This window comes from Falco punctatus (genome assembly GCF_963210335.1).
Source record: "Falco punctatus genome assembly, chromosome: 7".
NCBI classification, from domain to species: Eukaryota; Metazoa; Chordata; class Aves; order Falconiformes; family Falconidae; genus Falco; species Falco punctatus.
Window position 1 is genome coordinate 11,363,226 of NC_137587.1, and position 15,920 is coordinate 11,379,145.

The following is a 15,920-nucleotide window of genomic DNA, read 5'->3' on the forward strand; positions in this document are numbered from 1 at the left end:
CCAACTATAAAACCTGCTGTGATAACCCTGCAAAAAAAGCCCTAATTTCTTACTTAGCAAAGACAGTGCTTGGGTCTGTCCCATATATGTCAAAGGATGAGAAAGATCTGGAGAAAATAAATAAAATCACAGATTTCACTAAACATCACAATTCCTTGGTTCTGCTAGAGCATTTTGATGCAATTAGACTCACACCAGCCCTTTACAGCAACAACACTTCAAAACCATTCCTACAGCAAAACAGAGAATAAACAAATACATAAAAGTATTTAGAGGAACTGCCTGCAAATAATTTCAGAACTCCCAATCCTTATTCTTCTCCAAAAGTAGCATCCATACATATGAAAGAAAAGGAACACCAGCTGCACACAATATTCTCACAGAATGGATCTTCAAACGAAGCACTTAAAAGCATTAAAATACTTACTGATCTTTAAGGTCTGTAAATTGCTTTTCAAGATTGGACATTTCATCTAAACATTCCATTCTTCTTCTTTCACAGTCCTCATCATCCATTTCTAAAAATAAAAAAAAAAAAGGTAATTTCTTTTGAACAATGTAATATATACCTAAATAAACTGGGTATTTTGTTTCAAATGAATGTGAAGCAAGCCTGAATTTTAGCCATAAATAGATTATCATTATTATATTATAGCAGAATACAAGAAATCACTTGCCATACAAACTACAAAGTAAGAAAATTTTGATCTAATTCTAGAAGAAACCCCATAACCATTTTTTTTACTTCCTCAAAACAGGAAACATTGTCACTGTAAGACTTTAAGAGGTTACACTTCCTGACTAATACAAAGAGTACCTAAGAATGCATGAAACAGAAGAACTAAACATTGTGTATCACACCAGAAGAAAGGCACCATTAAACACAAAGAGTTATTAACCGTCACTGAAAATTCAAGTGTATCCCGAGTTGGTATGGGCAAAAGCAAGTCCTGAAAATTAAGTACAGGTTCAACGTTACATCTGACATATAAAATTCAAGGTTTTGTTTCATTAATAATATTTTTTAAAAAAAGTAATGCTTGGTTTTGAAAGCAGGTTTCATGCTGTTCAATTGGGAGAGTACTCCAAAGCTGAAATAGTAATGTAAGAACATCTGTAGTTTATCTTAATGACCATTTAAAATGACTGCATCTCTAATGAAACATTTCTTAACCTGTGAAGTCTATAATTTTGCAGAAACTTGATTTTATATGCTTTTATTTAGCAAGAGGAATTAATATTAAACTATTTCCACTGGTTTTTGTTTTATTTATATTGCTGATTTTTTTCTTAATTTACCTAGTAAACATAAGCATAAAGTATAATAAATACCCACTTTTGGGCCCAAAATTTTGACACTTGCCATAGACATCTACTAAACATCAGTTGTTACCTCCACTACCTTATCTTAGATTAGAAAACAGAAAATCTAAGCTACAAAATTCTTGACTCTATGCCACCCTTCCCAGAAGGGAAAAAAAGGGTTTGTTAAGCTGTAATCAGAAGTTACATGTCCTGGAACTGCTTTATAGCAGCAGTATCTCCAGGAATTAGCTCTCTACCATTATGGTACAACTGACCAATTACCAACCAGTAGGAGAAGACATGCAGAAGTCTTCATCCTTACTGTTTTGCAAAAAAGAGTATGGCAATTTGCAAAGATGATGAGGTGAAAGTAGCAGCTTCAGGGCCAGCATAGCTACTTCAGAGGATGTGACGAACTCAGATGTTCCACTTGGACTCTCAGTGTATAAAGTTTTCTTCACATAGCTCCGTCCTGAAAATATCGCAAGCTTTTAAAGACTAAAAACTACACTAGCCCTTCTCTGCCTGGATATGAAAATTAGCAGGCAGTGGAGCAGCATTAATCTGTATTGCAATGGTGCAAGTCCCAATCAAAGATCTACTGCAGTTTGACACATTACAATTAGAACAAGAAGACGGCATGTACAAAGTTTTAAAACACGATATAATCTAAGTATTTGAAAGCAGATTAAAGACAGAAGTTAAAAAAATACACTGAATGTTTAGCACACTGAGGAAGGTGGGTGTAAGAGAGTATCAGGCTGTTAAGAGACAGTATTTTATTTTAAGATACTGTTCTCAAAAGTAAGGTAGATCCTGAACCCCAGAATTAGGCTGAACATCAGATTAAAGAGCAAAGTTTCATTTCGATGCCTGATGTAATAATCAAGCCAAAATTGACTGGGCAACTTTCAACTCAGTCAGATTTAAGGAATGTGGCAGTCATATTACTCAGAGAGTTGTCTAAAGCATTTATATGCTATAAAAATAAAGCTTCTTTATAATCTGAAGGCACCTCCCTGTGAAGCCAGACAGGAACAAGCACAGGGATGCCAACAGTTCTCCCACTTTATTCTCAAACTCAAGTACTTGTTTCAGATGTGTTCAGCTATGCTCTTGGTTCCAAGTATGTTTTAGTAAGGAATTCACCCAGAAGCTTTTCCTTAAATTTACATGGATTTTATTGTTCGTGTCTGTTTGGGGACTACAAATAAAGAAAACTGAACTGTAACCCTGGCTGAGGATCAGTGTGACACTCACTGTCGGAGGGGAAGAGGACTGCTGCTTACATTTTAAACTTGTGTTGCAAGGAAAGTATAATGCATTGCTATCTGAGGGCACAGCTGACTCTTGTAGACAATGAAATAACACATAGCTTTCTCCAGTCTCCTCTCAGCTACACTTAAAAGTCTTTGACCTTCTGCCTAGAAGCCTACATTCTACTGAATGGCAATTCACATGCTAACTCACTCTTCAATTCTTTCACCTTTAGCCTGCCTCAAAATGAAGATTTTCAGAGTCCTGAAATCTCCTTAGTTCCCCAGTTACTGAACTTCTTCCCCATGGCCTTAAGCAACATACAGATTGGGGAATACGCAATACTGAAAAAGCAAGTGGTTTTAGGATCAAATCTCATGGCTTTCCAGCTGAGAATTTTCACCACTAGAGCTGGAAGATTCCTCATTTCATATTAAATCACTTGCTAACAACAGGCCCATCCTGTCTCAATGCTTCAGATTTCCAACAAAGTTTCATACTGCACAATTTAGGCAATTTTTAACCACTTCCAAAATCACAGTCATTCTTTTCCTACTACATTCAAGCAGTCCAACTCAGTAACTAGGGCAGCCTGGTTTAAAAACAAAAAAATCCCATAGTACTTAAAATGTAACAGTGCCTAAAATAGCTTTTTTTTTTAATAAGCTGTGGCCTATATAAAGTGCTCGAAAAAATGACCAAAATCTCATCTGAGATGGTGAGCATAATTTGTGGCTGTTTTACTCGTCCTAATGTGCTATTCTATATCCTGGTCAATAAAAACCCTATACCAAATACAGAGCATCAACAGGAACAGGGCAGAAACAGTGCCAGCTCTAAGGGCAAGTAACGCTTCTAACCACACCTCCCGTATTCTCAGGTATCTACTGGGGATGGGAGGGGAAGCCAAATGGAAGCAAATGACAAATTTAACAAAAAAAGTTCTTCCCTTCAAAATCCTTACTTTTACTAATTTTAGTTAAGACTTATTTTTTGTGGTGCTAATCATCTTATGTCTGTAGGAGCAATATGCTTCCATGGACTATGTTCCTATTTGTCAAGACACTGAGACAAGCATGTAATTTCCTGTAACTACCACTTGTTAAGTGCTCCCTTAAAAGCATTTCTCTGTGGAATTCAATAGAAATTATCTGGAGAACTTCTTGTATTGTTTTAAAGAAACATTCACAGACTACATTCACTTAAAACACAATTCTTCCTTCCTCCTCCCTAATCCCAAAAGAAACCAAAACAAGGGTAAACAAACAGAATCATTTGCCTTCAATAAGAATCAACCAAAGCATCTTTGAGGATATGTTAACTTCAAATTTTATAAAAGCCACATACACACTCAAGTTTTAGTACACCATAGCTTTGAAGCCAGCCCCATGACTGGCCCACTTTATCAGGTACTGCTGGGTCAGTTTGCAGTAGTTTTGGTGAACACAGGATCAGGTTCTTTTCCTATCAAGTTAAACCCAAAGCTTCACTTCAGGTACTGGCCAGATATTTTCCAACATCTATGGAGAACACAAGGGTCTGAAACAATGAATTGTCCTTCAAGCAGCTTCCAACCATACATACTCATTTCAGGCTACCATAATCTGAAACAAACCCACATACTTTGGAGGTGTAGGAGCCTCAGCACTATCTACTCAGAACTACTTATTCTCTTTGCTTATGTTACCATATTAGTTGCTAAAACAGACACAAATATCACTATGTTTACAATAATTTTGCTGACTCTTTCAAGCCCATACCTTGATGAGGGCCACAGTTCACTGACTGAAGAGGTCTCCTGTGTAGCATTGCATTAGACAAGAGAAGCAAGATCTTTCCTCAGATGAGGGAACAGCCCAGAACTAACGAACTCCCTGCTCCAGGAGACCTCTTGTCTAAACCCATGCAAGTCATTAGTCCCAAATTCACAAAAATGTGTAGGTGTCCTGGTAACTGATCAAAGTTGGAGGTGTTTACATATTCTCACAAAATTGCAATTTACAAGTTAAACTGCAGGTCAATAGCAGCAGATCTAATCACTGATCACATAGTCCCCAGTGCCTGCCATTTACATACCAGACTCTTCACTGAGATGTTTTCTCTAGCTACCTTTTCAACGGGTTGTCTTTCTGACAGCTTAGCATACAAAGGCCCAAAAAGCACTGAAGACAGTGCAACAAAGGGGACAGGAAAGCACAGCATACCAGGAAGGCGGGTAAGGATGGCAGCCAGCAATTCAATCCAGGTGGACAGCCAAGGACCAGCAGCCTAACTTGTAAAATGGGGTTCAGTCAGCAATATTTGCCAGCTCAAAGGCATGGGGGATGGACATGGGGGGAAAAAACAAACAAACAAAAAACCAAACCAACAAACAAAAAACCCCAATAAAAACTCAGTAAACTCTGTATAAACCATGGGCAGATTACCTGGATTTGTGGATTAATCAAGGCCTCACTGGGGAATCAACTCTGGGGCACAGTATTGACTCAGATCAAGGTCTAAGAGAGTGACATCTCTCCCAGTATGGCAGCCACACTTCCCAGCACAAGTAGTCTTCACTCTACTTCTGATGAGTCAGCTTGGCTGTCTTTGTACCACAGCTGTGGGGCTCCAGCACCCTGCTAGCTCATGCACAGCCCAAGCAAGGGCAAGGTCCACAAGTCCACATGGAATGGCCACAGCGGGGCTTTTCCTGAACAGCATCAGTCAGCGTGAATATAAAAGCCATAGGATTTAATATTCAAGATCTCCCAGATCTTTTAATAACAAAAAAGAATTAACTGTACATTGAGGGCTTTAACACACAGAGATAAATCAATCACAAGCCAACATATGTAAAAATATAATTTCACAGCTCCCTAATTTGTCTAGTTCACAGCGTCCCACTCCTTCCAAGGTGCCAAGCCTGGCACTCGTGCTACGTGTCCATGTGCTAGTACAGGCATGGGACAGGATCCCAGCACACCACTCTACACCAGTTAAACTGCCAGAAACCCATGTCATGACCACAGCTAGCACTGAACAAACACAGCTACTGTTTTTCGGCTGCCGTTCAAGTAACAAAGATCCTGCTTACGGGGCCTACTTACTTATGGAGACCTAGTGATTCCAGAGCAGTGGTGTATGCATCTGATGATCAGCACATTTCCCAATAAGTGACCATTTTATAATTTACCTCTTGTAATTACAAGAGAAGTTTGAACAGATAATAACCTACTCCTAACACAGTGGAAATCAAGCACTGAAAAAATAATCCTTTTAAAACTGGATTTCACCTACTAGTACCATCCAAACTGCACAGTCCAGAGGAAGCTATGGAAAAAGGAAGGGATCTTCAACAGAGGTTGAAATGCATTGCAGAAGAGGCCAATCATACTGACAGGGCTTCCAATGCCCCCTTAAAGACAGGCCTCAAAACATCTGATTGAAACTCACATTTTGCATACGAGGAAACACGTACATATACGTATACTGATGTATGCCGCACGTACGCCAGCATGCCCAGCCGCTGCGTGCAGCCCGTACCGAGGACCCCGCTGCGGGCCATGCAGTCGAGCCCAGCAGGGCACAGCCCGCAACGCCCACACGGCCCGGCCGGGCACCAGCCGGCTCCGGGCCAAGCGGGGCCTCCGGCCCGTGCGCCCCGCCACGTCCCTCCCCGCCGGCCGGCGGCCCGAAGAGGAGCCCCGGGGCCGGAGCACGGGTTGGGCCGGACCGGGCCGGGCCGCGGGGCGGGGTCACGGCGGGGGTGGGCACCGGCAGCCACCGGAGCCAGGAGGGCGGGACCGGTTTCCCCCCGGGGCAGCGTACCGGACGCTGAGGGAACCGCCGCGGCGCCCCCGCGGCAGCTGCCGTACCTGAGCTGTCCCCCTCCTCGGACACGGACGAGCTCTCGGTCTCCTCCTCCTCCGAGCTGCTGCCCTCGTTCTCCCCGTAGTCCACCTCCATCTCATCGTGGTTGTTCTCCTTCTTTTCCCGGGAATGGACCGGCATCGTCCCGCTGCCGCCGAGCCCCGGGACAGCCCTTCCCGCCGCCGCTGCGCCGCTGCCGCCGGCCCCAGAGTCCCGCCCCTCCCCCCTGCGCAACCTGCCCCGCCTGGCGCCCTCGGCGCCCTCCCATTGGCCGAGCGCCGCCAGCCGCCGACGCCGGCGCGCGCGTGGTGCATGCTGGGAGTTGTCGTCTGCCGGGAGCGGCGTGGGGGAAGAGGGAGGTGCCGTGGGGGGACCGTGAGGGGCCCGGCGGGGGGCGAGGGGTTTCCGCACCCCCTGCCCCGGCCATGCGTGGGGCGGCACGCCACGGAGAGGCTCCACTGCGCTCAGGCGGAGTTAGGAGCGCTTCGCACCTGCCCGCGTCTCCTGCAGGTGGCCCCGGCGGGGGAGTGGGCCTGCGGGGCCGGAGTTCAGCCGTTACCGTTCCCTAGCGGAGCTGCGGAGGGATGACGCGGGGCCTCACGTCTCCCCGCACCCGCGCTGCTGCCCAGGAGCTGGGCAAGGCGGCCCTTGAAACTCGCCTTCCCCTTGGCCTTCAGGGTTCTGTCCAGAGGACAGGGTTCACTGTGAATATCCACCTCCTTGCCAGAGCCTGTGTGCCTCACTTTCACGCTCGTGTGATGTGCTTTAAATTAAATTCGACTTAACTTTGTGCCCTATGGCTGACGGCAACCACTGAGAGCAGACAGGGGGAAGGGACTAAGCAGATACGCTGCAATTTGTGCAGGGTTGGGATGGGGTTTCTGGCTTTGAGGATCAGTACTTTTCTGTTGTTTGCCTGTGGCTGTTAATTGTGCTACGTAAGATGTACTGGCTACAAGCAGCGCTTACTGGAGTAAACTGTCCCACTGTCTCCTTGCTACGAGGGACTGATCAGCTTCCCTTCAGCACATATGCAAGTCTGGCAGGAATTCTCAAAGCGTCACAAAATACACAGGTAGCTGTGGCCCACAGGTAAGCACAGGTGGTATCTTTGTGGCGACGGTGAGCTCACGTGTACCACACTGGCTCGCTTCTGAAGTCTGGGCCAGGTGAAGGAGCAGCAGGAAAGCACTGTGTGTCTCATTGATGTGATGTGCTGCTCCAGAAAAGTTGAGGTTGTATTTGCTGGGTAGTAGCTGTTCACGTTGAGAGACTCAGAGTTAGTCAGCCTCCACAGTCTGGAAGGATGTTAGCAGGTTAAGTTGTGAGGCAGTTCATAACTTCTGAGCTTCCCCAAGGACTTGGTCCACCTCCATGGTGACAGCTGCCCACCTCGCCCACAAGTAACCATCACTGTACATTAGTCACTTTTCTCCCACATCTCTGTATACCCAAAGCAACTAACTTCCCTCAACCTCCACCAAGAGGAGTGCAGGTAGGTGCATCACCTCTCCTCCAAGAACACAAATACTAGACAAAATTAACAGCCTCCCATCCTTCACTGTGTGAACTCCATCCCTTCTGTTGCCGTTGCCTCTCGCTTTGTAGCCAGCTGGGCACCCAGCAGAACCTGGCATGCTTTCTCCGCGCCCACCGCAATTTTTATAATTTTAAGTATATGACGAGAAACACCTATGATTTCTTAAAGTGCTGCAGCGCACACCGGAGCGAGCGCTTTCCTTGATCCGCAGTAGCAGGCAGCTGCGGGTGCCGAGAACACGCTTACTTCTCCGGCCTCACCCTTCCCCAAGCGCTCCGCCGCGCCGCCCCCGGGCCCCGCTCCCCCGCCGCGCCGCCCCCGGGCCCCGCTCCCCCGCCGCGCCGCCCCCGGGCCCCGCTCCCCCGGCCCGCCGCCCGCGGGGCACGGCAAGGTGCAGGCAAGGCGCGCTGCCAGCCGCGCATGCTCCGCGCTGCCGGGCAAGGAGGGGGCGGTGGAAGCGCGCCGGGGCCTCAGCCCGCAGCAGCGCGGTAGGGTTGTTTTAATGTTCCCGGTTGTTTAACAGAGCGACAGCAATCTGCCTTGTGTCCGGGTTTTTTCCTCCTGTTTAGAAGCAACTTGCAGGAACCCAAAAGGTGGCCGAGTGTTGGTTCAAAGTTTTAAAAACTTCCCACGCAGCTCATTTTTTAAGGTATACCAGCCTTGGAGCTAACATAGCAAAAGTGTTAGTAGTGATGCCTGATACTCAAATGGCTGAAAGGAGCCAGGTGAAGGCCTGAAACGAGCTGCAGATGTCCTAAAAGAAAACCAGTGACTTTCACAAACTGGACCTGAAATTTCCCTTCGGGAGATCTGCTGGGATTTGACAAAAAGAAACCAGAAACGAAAATTGTCTAAGAATTCCAAATTCAAGTGTTGCGTTTTGACTAGCAAGATAAAAAAGACTAGGAATCAAACACTCTGGACTAGAAAAAAAAAGCAAGCTGGAAACCGTTGCAGGGAAAGGAATGGCAGGAAACCTTTGGCCTGATTGTAATTTCCTATCCAAACAGCTGGAACTAGACTAAGGGAGCTAAAAATAAGCCCCGGAAGGGAATCAAAGTTCCCATGCCACAGTGGAAATCAGCAACTGAGATGGGGAATTGAGCCAGAAATTTTTTTAGTAATACGTGATTTTACATGCTGCTTCTATTCTGGTTTTAGCCAGGAGAGGGGGGGCGTTACCCAGCTAATGTAATACAAACATCTACTGTCTTGAGAAGAGGAAAAAAAGAAGGGGGGGTGGGGGGGGAGGGGGTGGGGGGGAAGGGAAGGGAAGGTACTGGTTGATGTTAACCCGACTGTCCAAATGGAGTGCTAGAAAAGCTAAGAGAAAAGGATATTTCCAGGAACTATATATGGTGGCACAGCACTAGTGGCAGCTTATAATTTGTTCCCAGAAATACTAAACTAATCAGACCACCTATAAGCCCTTAACATATAAAGTGGCAACACCTATCTTAATCAGCTGTCTAGGGCCAGACACGTTCTAGAAGGAGAGGAGAAAGATTAAATTCTCTCTGGCTTACTAGAGGACTTGCAAAGATTTGTGTCTTACTGTGTGCACATACCAGCCAGGAATCCAGTCAGCTACCAGAGGACCAGGCTGTAGATTGATAACTTTATCAAGATAAGTGAAAGGAAACATTAAGTGCCTATAAAACTATGATATTTTTCTGGATCGTGTCTTATACTCTTCATCAGACTAAAAGAGCCGTTAAGAAGAAGGTGATTGTCATCATGTTTATCAGCTCGGCTCTACATTTAATGGTGAAGTGGGGATTAACAGCTGGTATGTGGTATTTTTTAACAATTAGAAAGAGACATAGTCCATTAACAGGGCCAGCTGGCAACAATGTAAAATTCAAAACTGGCAATTCTGTTGAAAGCTGGTACTGAAAAAAATTTGGATGTGATAACAATCATTATAAATGAAATGCTGGCCAGCGCAGACCTTGACAAATGGTGAAGTCTCTTTTCCCAGCTTGGGAAGAGGAAAAGCTGGAAATGCAGGCAATCAGCTTCCTACGACCTAATCTGGGCACTTCAGCCAGTTATCTGAATCTGGCTATTGAATCACATCTGTGAAACACAGAAAAGTGGTACCTGGTGCAAGGATGGTGGCTATCAGACCAGACATCTTCAGAAAAAGCTAGGAAGCAGAGCTGTAATTTTGCACCTAATTTGTTGAATGGAGACAGTAAGTGGAAACATGTATCATTAGAATCTGAAAAGCAGTTGCTAGTTTTATGAATATCAACCTGACTGCCAGCTTTTGTTGTAGTGAGTAACTGCATAGTACCTGAATATTTCTGACAAGAAGATTGTGGAGAAGCCAAAGATAAGTAACGTGAATCAGCAGGATACAGGTGTAGACGAAACCTTCAAGGAGAAGCAGGGATGAAAGAGCTTTTACTGTATTTGATCCAATATAGTCTTAATGAGTTTGATGTATCTTCTCATTGGGAGTTTCTCCCAGTTTGAACATGTAGTTTGTCTTGGATTGGTCATCACAATTTTTATTGTGGGGTGTAAGGTCCTCCAAAGTGGATAGGGCATCAACATGTTAGCCAAGTCTATCAGTATGTGTTATTAACAATGAGAAAAGAATCCTGAGAAATTTATCTGAAAGATACATGTGAGGTTTTAGGCAGTTCTTGGGCCTCATCTGTAGTATGGGTTAAGAAAGAAGTGGTAGTAGTGGGGTGTTTGTGAACTCCGGCAAAACAAATTATGCCACTTGAAATAATTTTTATCTAGTAACACAAAGAAATTATACACTGGATGCTCTATCAAATTAAATCAGATTCTTCACCCTCAGTTTCAAAGTGCAGTATTAAGAGGTGGGTCATAAGAACACTGAAAAGACTATTTTCCCTGCAGGACAAGGTCAGCAACAAGTTAAAGTAGCAGTCACGGTGTGTAAGCTACCAGCTATGTTTGAGGACTGTTGGATCATGTTCCTCCCTCAGCTTGTATATTATCTAGGCAAGATATTCTGATATATGCTGCAAATGGTGTAAAGTAAGGTTAGAACTACTAATCAAAACAAACTCAAAGAGATATGACTTATTTATAAAAGGCCCTGCTTACGCCTGCAGGTAAGATAAGGGGAGAGATTGGGGGCAAAATATTTCCTTTGATAAAAAGGAAGAAATATGTGAAAAATTGGCTCTCCCCTAGAGGCTAGCAGACATGCAGAGTTTCTGCAGAGCTTTTCTCTTCTGCAAGTTTTTTAGTGGGTTTGTCAATATTGCAAAAGTTATTTCATAACTTATTTCATAAGTTGGGAAAGAAAAAGAAAACATCTCAGTGGCTGAGAGAGAGTGAGTACTTTCAGTTAAAAAAGAAGTTGCAACTGCCACTGTATCAGCAGTGTATATCAGATATGGGTGCTAGTGCTTACATTAGAACTCAAACATTGTGAGTTGGAGGTGACTTTGCACAGCAAAAGTCTAATTCTCTGGTACCACTGGAGAGGAATTAGTAATGGTTACATCAGTTGAAAATAACTCATATGTAGGAAAGTTTCTTGTCATGATAGGCCATATATCCCTTCTGTTCTTTGAGCATGGCTGACATAGTCCTAGCATGTTAGGAAAACAAAGCTTAGGTAATGATGGTTGGGTTGGTTTTGGTTTGGGTTGGTTGTTTTTTTTTTTCTCACTTGCACTCTCCCCGCTACTTTTGCAGCCATTGTCTAATTTAGACCTAATTTTACAGAACAGCACAAGTGTTAAAGACACCAAGGTTTTGTGTGTTTTGTGACACAGTATCTGGAAGAAGGAACCCCTATTAATGTCCCACAGCGGGAAACATGTAACTTAGCTTTTACCCTTCCAAAGGACACAGCAGTGAGTTCGCCAACCTGTATATATGTAATTAAGACTTAACTGCAGTCCAGCCTCCTGCCCATCTCAAACAAGTAGGGAGGACTAGGCAAAGGAAGTTTTATGGTCACGGAAGGAGGTGATACATGGCATTCAGTGGATAGAATACAAATTCAGAGGAAATCTGGCTTCATTAATTCTGTAGCTCATGGAAAAATGCATTCAGTCGGGATCTTTGGTGATTGGAAAGACTGCATTGTTCGACCTTGTACCAGATGCTCACACAAGGGTATTAATGCTGATGCACGGCTTAACAAAAAAAGCAATAAAGCAAGAATTGGTTGCTCAGGAGAGTATGAGCTCATGAAGAGGTCTTACCCTTAATTACAGAAGCATATAAATTCCAGATTTCTTTTGTGAGGTACAGGGTTGTGCTAATGAAATGGGATTTCGTGCTTTTTTTGGACAGGAACAGGATTTTGTCAAAAAAAAAACCCCACCTAACTGTTCCATTATTCTCATATCAGAAATATCTTACAGGATCCTGATAATTTGACTGCTTAGGTCAAAGTGGCCAGCATCTCCAGTATCAATACATTACACTAGAGTACTAAACTATACAGAACCCTGGTTTTGGCTATTCAAACCTTAAATATCTAGGTTTGGGAGTATTTTTCTCAAATTAAATAGTTGCCAATTAATTTAACTAAAAAAATTGTTTCTCAGGGTGGTTCCCAAACAGGAATACTGTAGCACAGGCAAAGCCATATACCCAGAGGATTGCAACACACCATCCTAATGCCCAGGGTGCAATTTAAAGAGGCTTCTTTCTCAAAAGCAAGACAACTCCTCTAGGAAGGAAACTGTGGAGGGTAGTACAGAAAAGTAGAAATGGGAGTACTTAGAAAAAAGCCTCAAAAGGATCAGCTGTTGAGCTAAATACGAAGACATAAGAAGCAGTGGAACGCTTTTAAAAAATTTAAATTTATGGTTTTCTCTTGAAGGACTGTGAGGGCAAAAAGCTCTTCAGTGGAATATAAGCACACACCTCTGAGGGATCAGGTTTAAAACTCATGCTAGCTACCAGAAATAAGTTAATACTTAGTGAAATTCTGAGTAATTTTAGCTCATTTTTAATCATGTACGTTAATGAGGTATAAATATTAGTTGAACAAGAGTTACAGAAACTTGGATTTCAGGGGGTGAATGCAAGAATCCAAACCATAATCTATCCATTTGGAATGTGAACTATTGAAGCAAGCTAGAACTGAAGGGTTTGTGCTCTCTTTGATATATCAAAAAATACTCATGTTTTTTGAAGTACTTGGCAACAGATTAATTCTTTGGAAATCATAAATCCTAGGTGAACTGTGAGAAGTTAATTGATGGTATGAATGTGCCCCAGTTGCTCCCACTACTTTGAGTGCCCTGTGGGGCTGTGTAGAGAGAGTTAAAAGAAGGGGAAAAAAGTTCTGCAGCACTTAATTGTCTACACTACTCCTTTAAAAGTTCAGTTAAACTTAGGGGTCCCCTCACAGCTGGACAAGAAGACTTGAAGAGTTCTTTCTGTAAAGTGGAAATGGAAAGAATTGGGTACAGTAATAACCACCTGGAATGCAGCAGAACCTAACCCCTCCCTAACTAATCCTGCTATTTTCTAACCTTGTCCTCCATGCATAATCAAAGGCATCGAAGTCACATGCTTCAAAGTCAAGCCTTTGCAAGATCATGGCTTTTGCCGTGCGTAGAACATGCCCTTCCTGCCTGGTGTGCTCTGCCTGAGGAGGTTCTCTGTAGAAGCCATTATTATCTTGGTTAACACTGCTCCCTCCTGTCATTTATTATTTTTAAAGCTCTGTCTTGAGATAAAGACCTAAAAACTATCAGAAAAGCAAGAAAAACCTCCAAAGAAAAGATATTTTTAAAAGATTGTTAAAATACAAAAATATGCTTAGAATTCATGGAATTTAGAAAACAAAGCATGTAATGTATGATTGTCGGATCTTAGAAAGCCAAAACGTACTGTGTCATGGTAAAATAAATAATTGTAATATTAGCCATTACTCAACGTTGCTAGTTTCAAATCTTATTTACAGGTACAATATGAGGTGCTTTAGGGCAGACCACACCAATTCCCTCACTGATCCCCTGCTGACTGGATCCCACCGCCCTTATGCCTTTAACATCAACTGTTACTGGACATGCGGTTACTCAGGTTATTTATGTAACAGGTACATAAATGCTGACAATTCTTACAATTTTATAACTAGTCCTGAATAGTTAAATATTGCCAATATTAAAAGCTCCAGCTGTTGCAATTGGGCTCTCAGCTCAGGGAACTGGGTTTCCTCAAGGCAAAACCCAGCACCGGGGACTATTTAAAAACAGACAAAGAGACACTGGAAATCATGAGTCTTGAATGATACGAGCACAGCTGCCCATCGCCAAGTCCAAGAAGCCTCTATGTTGTAAGTTTCATTATTGTAAAGCGATGTCAGGATTTTAGAAGACACGTTGGGCATTTTCAGTATTACTAATTCAGCGCTGGGCAGCATTTACATGGCACCGCGTACATTGATTTCCCTGGCTGTTGCTGCGGGCCTCTCTGGTGGGGCTGTGCGCCGCACCGGCACAAATGCGGGCTCTTCAGCCCGTCCCCGGCTTTGCCGTAGTTGCAGCGCGGGCACGACCGCCCCACCGAGAGCGGGAGTGACCCGGCGGCCCCGGCCCCGGCCCCGGGCGGCGGCTCAGCCTCGGCAGCCGCACAGGGAGGCGGCGGCTCCGGGCAGAAGCTGGGGCGAGGAGTTGCAGCACTTTGAGGACCGGTGTGGAAAGAGGAACTACGAGACGCATCGTCGCCGGTTGCACAACTGAGGCTTGAGTAAAGGTTTGGAGTCACTGCCTTGGTGGATACGGCCCCCGCCTGGCTTTTATTTCCTTATTCCCCACGGGATTCCTGCCTTACATCACTACGCTTCAGGATCCCCGCATGGGCAGAAGCAGCTGTGTAACGGGATGAGCTTTATATTTCACTTATGAACAGCTGGAATAAGAGTTTCCTGCACCAGTCGCTGTTGCCGCGTTGCGCGGAGGATCCCGCAGCGAGCCCCCGGCGGAGCCGCTCGGCGGCCGCGCTCCATCCCCGGGCGGGCGCAGTGCCCCCGCCCCGCCGCCTCTCCCCGCCCGCCGCGCCTCGGAGGTGCGCGGGGGAGCGCCGCCCGTGACGTCACGGCGCGGTTGCCATAGGGACGCCTGGGGTCGTACCTGACGGCTGTCGTGAAGCAGCGGGAGGAGAACGAGGGAAGGAGGAAGGGGGAGTCTAGGCCCGGCCCGGCCCCCCCCGGGCCCGCGGGAGCTGGACCTGCGCCGCGCTCCTCCACCCCCGCCGCATCGGAGTCGGAGGCAGGAGGAGGCGGCGCTGCCGCCGCCGCTGGCTATGTAGGGGCCCCGGAGCGGGCGGATCCGGAGGCCGCTGTCCGCCTCTGGAGCGCGGCGCCGGGGCCGGGCCCGGCGGGATGTTCTCCAAGAAGCCGCACGGGGACGTGCGGAAATCCACGCAGAAGGTGCTGGACACCCGCAAGGACCCGCTCACCCGCCTCAAGCACCTGCGCGTCCTCATCGGTGAGGCGGCCGGGAGGGAGGGGGGCAGCGCGGGGGCACGGCCCGCGGGGCCGCCGGACCCCAGTCCTGCCGTGGGAAGGACCGGGAACGTAGAGGGGCCGGCTGGGCGGCGGAGCGGGAGGCGGACTCGGGGCTCTGCTCCGGAGAGGGACCCCCGGGCCGGGCCCAGCCTCGCCCCGCCTCGGCACGGCGGGGGCTCCGTGCCCGGTATCGCGGGGCCGGCGGCGGCGGGGCGTCAGCGGTGTGCCGGGGCCGCGGCGGGGGATGCGCCGCTCCCCGCCGTCGTACCGAGCCAGGCAGATTCCCACCGCCTTTGAGGGTGCAATTCATTTGGCAGCTGTAGATGGGAGGCGAAAAGCCTGTGTGCTTCCCCCGTCAGTTATTCTCTAGAGCTACATAAATGCTGCTAAGTCGGTGCGCCTCGGTAGAAGTGGCTGGGAGCACTAATGGTGCCTGTGACTCCCTCCTATTAATCCATCTCCCCTAAATGCTTACAGTAACGACTTGTGTTTGTGTAT

The 15,920-nt window shown here is 46.1% G+C and overlaps 2 protein-coding genes across 14 annotated transcripts in view; one reads left to right on the forward strand and one right to left on the reverse strand.

The window, feature by feature from the left end:
- Positions 1-6,644, reverse strand: part of BRMS1L (BRMS1 like transcriptional repressor) — a 23,079-nt gene extending 16,435 nt beyond the window's left edge. Inside the window, exons 1-2 of the mRNA XM_080395792.1 lie at positions 6,420-6,644; positions 428-518 (exon numbers count right to left, since the gene is read on the reverse strand). Coding sequence (XP_080251918.1) covers positions 428-518; positions 6,420-6,555 — 227 coding nt within the window. The 5' untranslated portion in view covers positions 6,556-6,644. The remainder of the gene's footprint in view (positions 1-427; positions 519-6,419) is intronic.
- Positions 6,645-11,336: 4,692 nt separating this feature from the next.
- Positions 11,337-15,920, forward strand: part of RALGAPA1 (Ral GTPase activating protein catalytic subunit alpha 1) — a 136,364-nt gene continuing 131,780 nt past the window's right edge. For all 13 annotated transcript variants that reach the window (XR_013929379.1, XR_013929380.1, XM_080394966.1 and 10 more), the window contains exon 1: positions 11,337-15,402. Coding sequence is in view for 11 of the 13 variants with exons in the window: in XM_080394966.1 (XP_080251092.1) it covers positions 15,297-15,402 (106 nt within the window). In the remaining 2 variants the exon portion in view is untranslated. The remainder of the gene's footprint in view (positions 15,403-15,920) is intronic.